This window comes from Rhopilema esculentum, chromosome 1 (assembly GCF_057945365.1).
Source record: "Rhopilema esculentum isolate cy_ngs chromosome 1, ASM5794536v1, whole genome shotgun sequence".
Lineage (NCBI taxonomy): Eukaryota > Metazoa > Cnidaria > Scyphozoa > Rhizostomeae > Rhizostomatidae > Rhopilema > Rhopilema esculentum.
The window spans coordinates 3,661,690-3,677,282 of NC_142815.1; the positions used below are offsets into that span (position 1 = coordinate 3,661,690).

At 36.9% G+C, this 15,593-nt stretch overlaps 1 protein-coding gene across 3 annotated transcripts in view; it reads right to left on the bottom strand.

The window, feature by feature from the left end:
- The window catches only part of LOC135690363 (colorectal mutant cancer protein), a 72,184-nt gene that overhangs the window by 41,322 nt on the left and 15,269 nt on the right, over window positions 1–15,593 (bottom strand). For 2 of the 3 annotated variants that reach the window (XM_065207888.2, XM_065207889.2), the window contains exons 2-3: window positions 11,730–12,004; window positions 7,779–7,984 (exon numbers count right to left, since the gene is read on the bottom strand). In XM_065207888.2, the coding sequence (XP_065063960.2) occupies window positions 7,779–7,984; window positions 11,730–12,004 (481 nt within the window). Of the gene's footprint in view, window positions 1–1,539; window positions 5,836–7,778; window positions 7,985–11,729; window positions 12,005–15,593 lie in introns of those variants that run through there. The other variant, XM_089115828.1, reaches the window with a different exon arrangement.

The following is a 15,593-nucleotide window of genomic DNA, read 5'->3' on the forward strand; positions in this document are numbered from 1 at the left end:
AAGGGGGGGGAGGGCGTGAAAATATCAAAAAGTTGCGTACGTACTAACTGAAAGACCTCGAGTCTTTTCCAACCAATCAAACATTGAAAGACCTCAAGTCTCAAGTCAAAGACCCCTAATATTAGAATCTTTGAACTCTGCAACTCCAGACACCATGGAACAGGGGGGGGGGGTTTAGCGCCCCACTTTTTGCAAAAATGTAAAAAAAATTTAATAAATGAACCGCCAGCAACGCCTCTTTTTTGGGTTTAACTCCCACTCCCCCCCCACCCCAACTTTTTTGACCCCCTTGATGTTCTCAACGCTCAACGTGCCTTAACTCCTGTGTGCACCTTTGCAATAAGACCCAAAGAAAGCTTGACTATTGAAAAAGCCGTTTCTTTCTATCAGAGATTTACTGTAGTATATTAAAACAGCTTTATCTAAAGAATAAATTGTCATACGAAAATCCAAAGATGAGAACCTAATTTAAGAACCTTTGACCCTACAAATCTCATAAAATCCTTTAAAAAGCGACTAAAGACAAGTCTGACTAGACACATCTCCAGCCCTTTCTTCATTCATTTTTACATTAGCATATCTGGTGGATAAGATGAAGCCCGGTATGCCGGGACGAAACATTAGTACTTTTTTAAATTTAATATATTTTAAAAATCTAAATCGGATTCTCGCCGTCGTAATGTTTTGTTCCTGACTCTCTCTGGTAGATAGCACTCAACGATATTTGAAGAAAAATTTGATAACGAATTGATCTTAAATCTAGGATTTGCCCCTGGACAACATTGAGGAGTCTTCAGTGTTATAAAACTCCAAAATTCTAGAGGTCTAGCCTGCAGGACTCAAGAAAAGTTCAAAGATTTGATCACTTTCCTACTTTTCCGTCCATCTTATATTCGGACTGCCTTTTCTTGTCCATTTTTCTTATATTTTTTCATTGATGTGGTGTTTGAAAAATGCTTATCCGAGTGAGTGCTATTTCCATTTGACTCCCTACGTCTTTTGTATTTTTTATGTCCATGAATTGAAATAAGCGTGATAAAAACTACAAAATCAGGTAAAGGAGACATTGGATAATTCGCAAGGTGCTCGTCTACGTATTTTAGTCGAGTTCATGTCCAAGAAAAGAAGGTTTTTCTTGCGGGAATTCACTATAGACCTTAAAAGCATATAGACTGAAACGAGTTAGAAAAATCATATTGGTCAAAAGTTAAGAACAAATTAAGAGCAAGCTGAGGGTGAGCTACTGAAAAATGCAGTTTTGAACAACGCTTTTTCTTAAAATCGAGGATTTTTAGCGATGTGTGGGTGCTTTTTTGGTGAATATTCAAATTTGTCAGCACATTAAGGCTGTCTCGCTCACGTTGTTGGCAAATGAGGCCTGAACACCACCCTAGAGCGAAAAAGCTAGCAATAGCACTGCTTACACCTTCTTAATTTAAGAACAAATTATTAACAATCTAGCCTCAGGTATTCGAAAAAACTAAAAACAGTCAGCCTGAACTTAAATTTACTGGTTCTTATAAAAAAGATTGCACTTACTGATCGTAACTTTTTAACATATGGCTTTATGATTTCCATGCCATCCTCTGCCAACATCTTCTCCACTTTATAGCTCATCAAAACTTTATTCGATAAATGTTGCTAGTGCATACTCGATCATGCCAATAATTATGTTTGCAATCAGAATTCAGGACAATGGAATGCCAGGTTACGTCAATTATTCGCTATGACGTCATATGCATAAGTGAGTCTGATGACCAGTTGCGTTTGAGTCAAAAAGGAACGGCAGGACATTTTGAAAATGGAGCAGATGGTTTTGGGGACGGCAGAATTCTGAAGGAAAATGTGCGTCAATGTGAATGAAAACAAGATGGATTTAGGAGGCAATTAAGAAAAGAGAAAGGCAACGTTTTGTTGAACAAGAGAGAAAATGAAATGGGATATATAAATGAAGAGAAAGTTGACAGAAAGCTGGATGGAAATTAAGAACAAACGGGGCTGAAAATTGACCCGTTAATGGGCAGAAATGTTGGTGAGAAAAAGATCAGTGAAATATGATATGGCGATATTTTGTGAGAATCGATGGAAATTTAGATTGAAGAAAAAAGGCAATGAAGGAAGTGATGGATCAGAAACTGTGGACAAATGGAACAGAATGTGAGTTAAATTGAACGGTATGTGGCACAAATAGAACAGATAGCTGCACAAATGGAACAGAAGGCTGCACAAGTGGAACAGAAAGCTGCACAAATAGAACCAAAGGTGGCACAAATTGAACAGAATGTGGCACAAATGGGACAGAATGTGACAGAAATTCACCCCTTTAAATCCGCTCTCTTTAAATCCGCTCTGCCACTAAGTTCTGCAAGAACTGACTCTGGTGGAATCTTCTTTGTCACAGCATGTGGTAAAAGTTACTATTTCAAATCGGCTTTGTTACTGAAATTGGGACGAACTCGTTCGTTTACAATACTATCTGTAACAGAACATAACACAATATCAACTTTCTCGAATTGGCACTATCTCAAAATGTGGCTCGAAGTCACTCTTTCATGAACTCCCTGACACAGATTGCTACCCAACTGGTTCCTTGAAATCGACTGTTGCAGAATTTGGCAACTAATTCGCCAATTTACTGTTCGCACCGTCACCGAATTTCACATAAGTTCACTCCTTCGCAAGCTTCCTGACACAGAATGAACCAACTGGCTCCTTGAAATTGACTCTGTAGCAGAATTTTGCACCAAATTCGCCAATTCACTGTTCGCACTGTCACCGAATTTCGCAAAAGTTCACTCTTTGACAGGCCACACTTTCTCAGACCGTGGCACAAAGTCGATCCTTGAAATCTAATCTGTCACAAAACACTTTCTTCATTCTCAATGAATAGGTCCAAATGTTGTTAGGTACTTCACAAATCAGTGCCAAATAATTGATGATAAACTGCTCCAAATATCTTCAAGAGAACAGTAAAATTGTTGTGGAAAAACACAGAATCAACAAAAACAGGTCAACATGAACATTTGAATCTTCTTTCAAAGTTCTTCATATCTTCTAAATCAATTGTCGAAAGAGTCCAAAAGGCTTTAACACAAAATTCCAGTAAAATACTGCTTTAATCTCTCTCTTAGGATATGCTTTATCTACGCAAAGCGAATGTCTGCCTGGACTATCCTGTCAGCTTATCTTTATTTCCAAATCTCCTTTGATCGCCGAAATCTTCTCGATGCCAAAAACACAAGCGGCAGAACAGTAAAAAAACTCGTAACCTGCAAGAGAACTCGAAACTTCAAGACAGTATTTGAGATTCTTTCTGTGCGTAAATCACCCGTGGTTTCGCCGACAAAAACCGTGAAAAATCATACTCACAGTCAGCATTATTCAAAAACTTCACACTTCAAATGTCAGATGAAAACAATTTCCTCAAATACAATCAAGATCTTGATATAGCGGATCCATTTGTTTACGATATTACCAACACCAGAAAAGTCTATTTCCGCCGTATTGTTTCCCGTTGATGATCTGCCGACGTTTTCTCGTCAAAACATACAAACACGTGCACGCGAATGGCAATGTGAGTTCAAAAGTAATAACTGAACAATCGTACATAAGTATCACGTGATAATGACCAGCGTCACGTGATATGTCGGGCTTTGATCGCTCAGACAATCGAAGTTAGCGAATTTCCCAGATGTTCACTTCAAACAACACAGCACACGTGCACGAGAATTATCTCTCAACGAATAAAGAGATTGACCGAGGAACTCGTCCTGAAAAAATCATTTGCTCTTTTCAAGCCAAAACTCAGAACATCTATTTCGACAATAAAATATAGATTGTTTGGCGTGGGAATTTCTTATCATCAACAATCTTTTTACAGGCCTAAAGCCTGAGGCATTGACTGAATAAATCCTGAAATTTTTCAGACAAAAATCTTGAACCCTTTGTATAATTATTTCCGTGTTTATATCTGTGATATTTGTGTTATTAATTATTTCTGTGATATTTGCATACAGAGACTAGCGTCCAAACCCTTTGAACAATTTTGACGTGCCAGTATTCGGGTCCAAGCCCTTTGAGTTTTTCGATGGCGCAGTTTTTGAGCCCAACCCCTTTTTACTATTACGGCGTTCCAGTATTTGGGTCCAAGCTCTTAAAATTTTTCGATCGCGCAGTATTTGAGCCCAAGTCCCCTGGATTTTTGTCCCGTTTGTCCCGTTTAAATCGACTTTAGCCAATCCGTACTGTTAAAAGAAACCATTGTAATGCGTTGAAGCCAATATAATGCCAATCGCGGCTGAAAGTAATCATACTGACGGGACCAACGATCGACTCAATCCGTTAGAACATAAATTGAATTATCCAAAGTCCCAGTGAGCCAGCTGTTTTGCACTTATAAGTAGAATTTCAAAGACGTATTTGAGTCAAATTGATTATCACAATAAATCGATTACAAAAACATAATTTTGAGCAATGGAAATCGGAAGCACCTTGCGGATTGAGGTCTTAGGCTAAATCATTAGAGCATGTGTGCAGAATTCTGTGCGAATCGTGACGTAATAAACGGTACGGTATAAACGTAAAGTAACGTGTCATGGAATGTTTTAATGTGCTGGCTTTGAAATCTTTAAATCAGAAAACAACATGACCCTATATTGTGCAGGATTCTCTTTGTAAAAATCTTTTCAGCATTTGACTCCCTCTCCAGATTTCACTTGAAGAAGATTTGTTTATTTTCGTTCTTCTCCTCTGCGTTAGGTTCCAATTTCCCAACATCAAGCAATTTCTTTTTTAAGGATGAAAGTCTCTTCAGAGCACTTTTTGCAAATGAGTTCTTTTACTGTTTTCTCAGACTTGAGTCCCAGTAAACCAGGGCATTGTCTCCAGCTTCAACCTCGCACGTTTACTTACAGGACAAAATTTTCAACACTTTCTGCAAGCAAGTGAGCTCCTCTGTCTTTGCAGTTTAAAATTCGGAATATCTCTGCACGTTACCTCAATTTCAAATTGTCCTTGTTTTAGATTTTTACTCGGTCACAAAGTATTTCCCAACCTTCTCTGTCCTTGCTTGCTTGTCTCGAACAAACTCAAGCCTTCTCCAAGTCCAAAGAGAACTACATCATACTTTTTCAGCACTGCTTCCTCAGATGCTAACAAGACAATTAGCCTCATAAAACTCCGTTTCACACCAACCTGACACGATGCAAGCCTAATGTTTACAGAAACCTCAATCCGGCACGTGGGTGGACCATTGATTATATCAAATTAAACCTTGAATAGTCATATACACAAGCAGGTCTCCTGCAAAATTAACTCAACGTGCGCATTTTCTGTTGTTGACAATTGAAAAGCTATTATATAGAAACAATGTGATTATAACAAGGAGGAAATTATCAATGTGTGAATGATTCTCCAATTCAGTCAGGCTACTGTATCAGTCAGGCTACTGTAAAGTATCTTAATAACAACAAAGACGATAGGCCATATAAATGAATTGTTTTTGAACCAATTTGTTTAAGATTCGTCTAGGCCATTCAGAATATAGCGCATTCATTGCGTGTGGGATGATACGAGACAAATAGTGTTGCTTAGTCCGTTTTTTAATTGTTAACAAACAAAGATTTGATACATGATATACAAAAAACTTCGCCCGGCATACCACGTGGTCAACTGTCTCTCTACAAAACAAAGAGCCTTGATGCCTTCTGTGTCAATTCTCACTTACGAAAAGCAACAGCTAAGGGTCCTTTTCTAAACCAGCAACAGAGAAGGGTTTTTTTCTAAACCCCTTTCACCAACTTCCCCGTATCTATTAAGTTAAAACGTAATTAACAGACACCCCTAAATAGCAAACACTTCCAAACCATTTCACATTCTTTCACTGTCTTGCCACACCACTAAACTTATTGCAGGCAAAGGATAACAATTTGCTAATCTTCCTTTAAAACAGACGCACCGAAATATATAAAGTTAGATATCACTCTTGTATATCCAGATTTCACCCCAAAGTATATCCAGATTTTACCCCCTAAATATCCAAACTTCAACCCCTTTACATCCAACCCCCCCCCCCCTTATGTGCAGTTTTCACCCTTTATATATCCAGGTTTCACCGCAAAATCTCAAGATTTCAACCCCTTTGCATCCAGATTTCATCTCTATACATCCATATTTCACCCCCTTTTATAATCCAAATCTCGCCCCCTTTCCCCAGATGTCCTGCAACCATTGATTATCATTACCTTCAGATACCGGGTCAGTTCTCAAGCTTCGTCTGGGTCAATTGCCTTACTGCAATTAATGCGGCGCCGATAACGCGATAACATAGTCAAGCGTAACAACAACAGAGCATCTGTTTTTAAATTGCGGCTTAGTTTAATTAAAGCAAACTAAATTTTTAAATCAAAAACGAAAATCAATCGGTAGATATCGATAGTTTCCGATCAGTGATTTGCGTGATCGTTAACGATTTACGCGCGAAGAGTAGAGTCGAAACTTTTACGGATTTTTGACTTTCGACGATGTGGAGATTGAAATAGGTTCAAGGAACTTTTGATTCAAGGAAAAAATGCACTGGAAGAAGCCAGAAAAAACTACATTAATAAAAACCATTTCTGTACCGATAATTCGCCCCATCAAACAAGCTTTGTATGAATATTCAAGTAACTGCGGTTCAATTTACGCCGTTGTTTCGGCATGCGAAATTACGCTGAGAAATCGCATTTACGACATATAAAATGAAATTAGAGAAGAAAGCAAATGAGAAAAAGCAAAAGAAATTAAAAGGAAATATTTATCAAAACGACAGACAAATAAAAAATAAGATAAAACTTTGGCCGGAGAAGAACCAAGCTGGAAGCAATATAATTCTATGCAAGCAATTTTACCCTCGTGTAATTTATCACGTTAGCAAATAAATAAATGTTAGAAAAAAACAGAGAAATAAAAAATAATAGAGAAATGTGATATTTTTGTGTCTTGTGATGTTTCTGTGGAAGTTGTAAGCAAGATAAATTATTCCAATTGTTTACATCAAATACCGAAATTTTCACTGTTTTTCTTTGGCAAATTTTTCGCCTTTCACCACTTTTCTGTCTTTGAATAACCAAACAATTTTAACAGAGACCTTAAAATTGCAAAGCTTTGATGGACAAAATATCATATATTACTAAGTGTGAATTTAGCAAGCACGTTTTGGCAAGGAAATTTCGTGTTGAGGAACAATAAAAATCCAATTCCATCGATATGTTTTGAAAGGAAATTTCTATCAAGAAATGACGAACCTGGACAAAAAATAGTTCTGGCTCACTACCTTTTCTGTGGTAAGCTTTTGTTCAAGAAATTACAAAACCATGGATAAAAACTATTCTTTTTCATTACTTATTTTTGCAGAAAGCTTTTGGTTGAGAAATGGCGAATCTAGACACTTGAATATTAAATTTCCATCGATAGGGTATGAAAAAACATTTTGATCAAGAAATGACAAACCTAAGAAAAAAGGGGTTCTGTTTAATTACCTTCTTTGCAGGAAGGTTAAGAAATGGCGAATCTAGACCTATTAAATACTAAATTTCCATCGATAGGGTGTGAAAGCACATTTCGATCAAGAAATAACGAACCAATGTACAAAACTTTGCTCCTTCAACAGATTTGGTTGCCAGTCATATTTTGCTGTATATTTTCGTATCAAAGAATTAAAAATATTTCATGAAGTGTTTATTATAAGCTGTGTGATTTGGAAAAGAAGTTGAAAACGAAAGAGGAAAGACACGACTCACCCTATTCGCAATGTCTAAAAAATCTGTCCCCTTTGGGTGCTCCCGCGAAGCAGACTGGTTTGGTGAAATCACTTGCAAGTTCTGAAGTTGCAGCAACGTAGAAGGGTCGAGACTGTCCGCTATATCATAACCACCGGACACTGGTATTTGAGGCTGTCCGGAGCCAGCAGCCATTCTTTTAGAGTATGAAGAGGCCGATTTTCGTGCTAGAATAACGAGAAAACGAGGATTATATGAGATAAATGCAGATATTTTTAAAATCCCTCGCAATATGCTAGCAGTTAAGGAGAGAATTTGATGGTACCCGCTGAAAATAAACGCGAAAAGGCGAAGGATTAATGGAGATTAGGTGAACGGGGGTTTATGTGTTGAAAGAGACTGAGAATGGGGAAGAGACGAGATCTGAAGACACACAACCTTGCTTTAGAGAAGAAACAAGCTGCATTTTGATATTTAGAAGGATAAAGGCAGGGATGGCATGAATGGTTGAGATTTGAAAGGGGAAAGTTAGAAGAAGAATTGAGGGAGAAAAATTTCAAGACAGATAACAAGTAAAAAGGTGTTCTTGGATTGTTTATTGCTTTAACAAAAATGAGATGAAAAATTGCAAGATTGCTAGAAAAATTCAGAAAAAAAAGGGGGAGATAAATTTCGAGTCAGTGGAAAGGAAAATGAAAAAAAATATACTGGAAGGGCGATCTTGAATTTTTGTTAGAAGCAATAATTGAAATCTGTCTATAATACTTTAGGTTTAAAAATGAGGAAGCCGAATGTGGAGAATTGGGGAACGAAAAAGTGCCAAGAGAATAGGTGACTGTTTTTTAATCGAGAGCAAGAAAGCTTCCAAAATATTTTCAAGAAAATGTGAAGCCCTAGATATGGATTCGTGTTTTCTATCGAATCTACAATTCGAATCGTAGAATCTCGCATTTTTCGTTCGAATTCCAAAATTCTTTTTTAAAAGAGAAGATTCTAAAATAGAACGCTACTTTCTAAAATGGTGTTGATTGGAAGAAAAGAGAAGATGGGGTAAAATGGAGATATTTAGGGGTGAGGAGGGGAAAAAGAGAATGGAGACGATGGGTGTAAAGTAATTTAGAACCGTGATTCGAGTAATGTAGAACCGTGTAAAGTAAAGTTTTTTTCATTGTTTCTAAACGTCCAGTAGTGTCGTTTTGTAGCAAAACTCTTATTAAAAGACTGGTGTCATGCATAAGTCGAATTTCGCATAAGTCGAACTCATATCATAAATTAAATCTGGGTTTTACCCCTCGTACTGAAACTTATTTCCTAAATATCTTCTCCGTTTTCTGATCATCGACTGCTTCCCCCTGACACTGGCTTACAAACAGAAACAAAAGTTTTTATCCTCTTAAGTCTATTAACAATTAAACTTGATAAAACTTTGATAATTTACAAATCTGCTCGCATGGGGATATTTTAGAATTTCAAAACCGCCATTCATCAAAATTCAGCCACCTTGCTTTCAAGGAGGCGAAGCGGGAAAAAAGCTGGACTCTCTTTTGGGGGAGGGGGCAACAAAATTATGTATTTACGGGGATGTGCTAAATAAGCAAGTTAAGGCAATATATGAATATAAATCAATTTATAGACTTTGTTGTTATTTCAAAATTTCCTATTACCTTGGGGAGTTTCAACCATCCCTCTAATAAAAAACCAAAGTGTGCTGAAACAATACACTAGATGTGCCTGGTTTTAAGGATAACAAAAACTTTTGGATTCTTAACGAGAATTAATCATTAAACATTATGGGTGATGGGAAAGAAATCAAATTCGATTCGTGCAAGGAAGATATTATCAAACATTTCCCCAAAAGAGCGATAAATGGGAACTGAGGCCCTAAGAGAACTGGGGACTTGGAGTAAATAAGAAACCAGGGTATTTTTTAACATAATAACTAGGGGGCAATTGCCCCTACAGCCCAATTGCCTTCTTTTGATTTAAGCAATAGGCAATTGTCCCTTTTTTATATAAACAAAGGTTTGCCCCCGCAGCTTATTTCCCTTGAAAAAGCTATCTTACTGTAGATACAACTTTTTTTTCTCTCTCTCTCTCTCTCTCTCTCTCTCTCTCTCTCTCTCTCTCTCTCTCTCTCTCTCTCTCTCTCTCTCTCTCTCTCTCTCTCTCTCTCTCTTTGTTGAGTAGGGTCTAATTGAATTTCCGACATTTGTTGTCAAAAAAACAATTTCAATACTGGAATAAATGTCAGCTGCTGAAATGAGCTAAAGATTTTAAATTCTGGCGACGTTTGAGATAAAGGTTATCTTGAAAATACGGAATTGTATGAGCGAGATCTAAGTTTAGTGATGCTTGGCTAGGCCAGGATGATCCTTGAAAAGATGATTTGCTCAAAAACAATACTTTAAAAAACACTTAATATAAAGAGAGGAAAAACAGGTGGTTTTTTAATGTAGTTTACACAGATTTTAATATCGCAGGATCGACAATCGAATGGCTAAGGTAAATCTTTAAACTTACAAGACAGGTTTTGACGCGGGGAAAATGGTAATCCGCTTTAAGAGCTCTTTTATCAGTGAATGAAGAAACAAGATTGAATTTAAGACTTGAGGGTTATCGTTACATAAAGATTCATCAACACTTATCTGCGAGATTTGAGGAAATCGTACTTTGTAATGAATTGGTTTCATAAAACTTTCTTCAATTTTCATTGATTGATATTCGCTTTAAGAAAGCATCGGTGCCTGATTCGATAATTTAGGCCCATTCTCGCAGGTCTTACGCGTGAAACTGCGCTTTGCCTGCGGGTCTGGCGCTCCCTGTCACTAGAGGAAGGGGTAGGTAGGTCCAGACGAGAGAGGCAGTAAAGTTATATGGTAGTTGTGGAACACGAAGTATTAAAAAACAGCTCTGGCCTAAAACCTGACTTTCGTTTGCTATGTTTTATTTGATACGCGCGGTACGTCCAAATTTGCGCGTGAATATCTTCAGATTCTTTTGGCAATACGGAAAAATTATTGCTCGCTATAGATCATACCTTCAGCTGAGATATCGTATTTAATTATACGTGCGTGCAAGCTCGATACATCAAAGGAACCTGGTCTGTTGGATAAAAAGTTTACAGCAGCGAAGAACTCTTGAGAAGAAAACAACTCTGAAATAATTGCTGTGACAATGCCAAACCCAAAACCTTAAAAGAGCTGTTCGTGGTTCTGTGGTGTAAAAAACCAATAAAAATGCTGGATGGAAATTGACACAGCAAGATAAAATTAAAGAAAATCACGTTAACATCACATCTAACAGAACCCTAGTTTTATAGCAGAACAGACAGGGATAACATCATCAACGAAAAAAGATTTTATCGCCTTAAAAAATTACTGTCGAAGATCGAATCTTGTTTTAAATAAAAATGAAAGAATTTTCTAGACAGTTTATCAAAAGATTTTCAAAGACATAGCATGTTGACTTGATTAAAGCTCATTAAATAATTAAATTACGAGCATCTATGTCCGAATGTTAAAATCCACTTTTGACAGTCAAAATTAGTCCCGTAATTTTAAGCCAGGATTTTAAACATAATAATTGGAAAAAACTCTTTCAGTGGTAATGAAAAATCTTTTCTGAGGATCGATTCTCATTTTGATTTTATAAAAAACTTATTTTTCACAGGCTTTCTTTATTTTTAAAAATTTATGAAAAATTCTGGATGTTGCAAAGTTCCTGTTCTCGTGGACTCTTCAACTAGATGAGAGGTTATCGGTCGCTGATTGGTCAAAAACAAAAGAACCAATCAAACGCGTCTTTCTTCCTCTCACGTGATTTTCGATCCACACCTGGATGTAAAACTTCTGCTTGCTTTCGGTCATTATACGATGTTTGTAGTCTTAAGTTTGTCGGACATGTTTCAGCCTTTCCATGTTGTTTTCAAATTCCCCTTCAGTTTGATTCATATAAGTACAGTAAAAAACGTACCTAATTTTTCAGCTTTCGATTCCGGCGGGTTCTTCCTTTGTTTACTTCCGCTAATCCGGTTTAGATTACTCTCGGTATCAGTGGAAAATTCCGGAGCTGAATTCGAATCCGAACTTGAAGTCTGTCCGGTGTTCATCTCGTGTACCAAAAGTGACTTGTTGCGACAAAATGACTCGTAACTTATTTTCCCTGTTTCGCCGTCACCAAGCTGCTCAATAACTTCTGAAATGTTTTCTTCTATACCTAGTTCTTTGCAAACTTCTTCCAAATCACCTCTAAAAAAAAGACACAGAACGTGAATCAAAATGAGTACGAAATCCCTGGTGAAACTATAATTTATCTAAAAATATATTTATATGCACTTTCGATGCATAGAACAAGACGGTTCTCAGGGCCGGCGAGACGTATTTGAAAGTGCAGGGGCCAAAAAATCAAAGTCTGGAAAAGGCGGATGATATAGCTGCCATCTTTCTTGACTTACATATTGTTCTGGAGCGTCACCGAGCGTCAAGATTAACGCGCGTGACGCATGGCTGAAAAAACGCGATGCGTGCGCAAAGCAGCAATTAATGCAAACCATATTTGGTCAGCGTCATTACGCGCCACGCCGTGACGCATCCAATGTGAATTCAGCTTAAGGAATGGTCGCCGCCATGGTTGGCGGCAAGAAATATTTTAGAATTGTAGTATCTTAAGGATGGCCAGAGACTGTATCTTAAATGGATTTCGACTGAAGGAAAAGCGAGGAAATATATTAAAGCTTTGTTTAATCAATATGTACCTTAGTCTCGTCTTAACTTGAAAAAGGAAAGGTCTTGCAAAGTTTTTAGAATAACCTGTATAATATAGCTCGTAATGAAACTGTTTTTAGATTTAAAAGTAACCAAAACAAGATGGAGGAGAAAAAAAAATGAAACACGGTCTAATAAAAAACATCAACATTGAAATGTCAACAAAAGAACTTTCAACTAAAAATAAGAGATTAAGCAATTTCGTACAATTAGGATTAAATTTTGTAGCATCTGATCTAAAAACTTCCGGAAATGAGGTGCTTTGTGTGTTTCTGAGAAATTTTTCGTTAACAATTAGACCTTGTGAGGCAGGCTTAGGCCATAAAAAATTGAAACTCCGTCAATTTTTGCTGGCACCAGTTTTTTTCTGGATCAGGTTTCTCGATCTATTTCCTAAGCCAAGCTGTTACTCGTTGTACAACTTGAAAAATGACCGATTTCTTCCGCTAATTCCATTCCCAGTTGTATATATGTCTTCTACGGTAAGACAAAGCAACCAAGCTAAAGCTTAAGGCATATTTAAGGGATTACTAGGCACAGTTACTTACAGATTCATATACTACATCTCTTTGCACAATTGCCTAAAAAAATTTATTTGCTCTGCAAAACCGGGTGGGGCCATGCAACTGCTATCATTCTTATCAAATATATTTTAATATACATTTAAATGTATTTAACAAAATTACTGTTTATTGGTCTGCCATAAAGAGCTTGTTGCCGAAAGGGAAAGCTGAATACGTTTCGTGACGTCATAAGCGTGAAACTCGGAGTAGCAACTTAGAACTGTCCTATTCTATACACAAATAGAACAAAGATAAATATATCATTAATATAGGTACGAAACTAAGAGTATTTTTACAAAAAAACATACCCTAAATCAAATTGAAATTAACAGCATTTCTCCGTCACTCGTAACACAAGTAGTAACTCAAATATGAGAAACAAGATCCTTTGTAAAAGATTATGAAGAGAACAGGCAAAATATCCCATTTCTCCACCCACGTGCTTCAGAAGTTAAAGAATGGTTTACCAAATCGATGAGAAGATTGAAAAAGCTTAAGCCAATTGATGTTTACAGTCTTATGACTGGAAAAGGCTGGGTAGTTAAAAACATTTTCACTACTCTTTTTTCCAATGTAAATAAACAATTTCCAAAGCGATGTGTAGGTTGGTAAATTGGATTCCAAAATTTTGACGTCATAAAATATATTGGAGTGCAGAAAGAGCTGAAAAGATCGGGGCACGACTCGAGCCCACGACAGGCGACACATTACGTCACGTTTTCGAGTTCAGCTGTCTCATTTGTTTAAATTTTAGTAAAAATAAGGAATTGATACTTAACTCAGTAGAAATATTTTTTCATAATATATTAATTTTGCACGCATTAACCGAAAAAGTATCATGAAATACCTCTTAACCTGCAAGTTTTTCTGAGCTATGACCAGATGAGGACAGCCTCATTTCCTCTCAAATTATGATTGTAATTAAAATTTCAATTTGATATTAGTTATAATCGACTAAAAAACTTAGCTCCTTCAATTCCTGCTTTTCAGTGAATTTGCCTTGGATTTAACTGGTCTTGCGTATTTAGAAGCAAATTGGGAAGCTTTTATTAAAGCAAATACTCAAACAATTTTAGCTTTCAACTGGAGTTTTTTGTTACTGATAAAATTAAAAATGAACAGCAATGGGATTGGCATTACTTATGTCATTTTTTGGAGACAGAATAAACATACCCAGAAGGACGAAGCTGGGGGTGTGTCACTCTTCCAAAATAACGTACGAGATTTTTTTTAAAAAAGAGGATTTCTAAAGATTTTAGGTGGATTTTCTCCAAAACAAAATAATTTTTGTCAAAAGTAAACGAGATTTTCATGGAGTGACAAACCCCTCGGACGAAGTAGTCTGACGAAACTTCACTCGCAGAAATTACTCTGCAGGGAAAAATTAGTTGATTTATAAGTTGTACAATTGAAATAAATTAGATTACGATAAGATTCCGTCAAAAAATCTCAATAATTCGGAAACGGCCGCCCTCGTATAGCCACACCCCATTCAAAGGCATTCTTTCTATGGCCACAGTGCCATGCCTACAATCCAGAAATACATTTGTCATGACGTGAGGAGGTGGAAATCCTGGAAATCATGAGATAATTAGGGTGGATAAAGAAACAGATTCCAACATAAATGAAATCAAAGTCTCACTTGATTTTTTTATTAGATTTTCCTAGCAAATAAGGTAAATTGTCTGGAACATTATGTTGATAATACATCCATGATGCAGTTAGCATTGAAACCGTCGAATTGGATGAAATTCAAGCCCCTCCTCCTTCCGTCTTTGCCCCAATACTTTCCTTGATTCACACGACCTCCTCGCCTCCCCCTGCCCCTCATTTTCCTATCCACTAAACGAAGGAAGAGATAGGGGCGGGAAGTCGTTATCCTAATACAGGGGTGCAGGAACGTGTTGAAAAGTAGGGAGCTCGCTGTACTTTATTTTTTTAAAACTGGGTACTGAATGGGAAGCAATACAATGGGTAGCCCCCCTCCCTTCAACAGGAATTCCGTTCTGACACTTGGGAATCATCTTATACTACACGAAAAAGGTAACAAAAACTTGTTATTGGAATTAATTGTCTTTTTTCCACTTATTTCTGAGCAGACCCTCTTATCAACCAAACCTGCAAATCTTCAGTATACAATAGTGTTTTACTTTCATAAAGAATCGAGCACGTGTCCGTCATCTTTGACAGTCCACATCTGCACCTAAGCTTGGACTAAGCCGAAGGATTTTGCCAGAATTATTCAACCATTCTCCAAAAGAAGCATCTTACAAAGGGTATTTGAAGCGATCCTGTCCAAATAGTAAAAGATTTTTGTAACATTTACAAATTAAGACTGGATTTGTTAGGCCGAAACTTAATAAAGAACTGCAGAAGTTTCATTCAAACTAAAAGGTTAAGAAGGAAAAAGACATAAAAGGTTTGTATGTGGAAAGATTAATTGATAATCGAGAAGAAATGGAGAGAAAAAGGGATTGAAGCAAAGGATTTCAAAGGTTTCTGGAAGATCC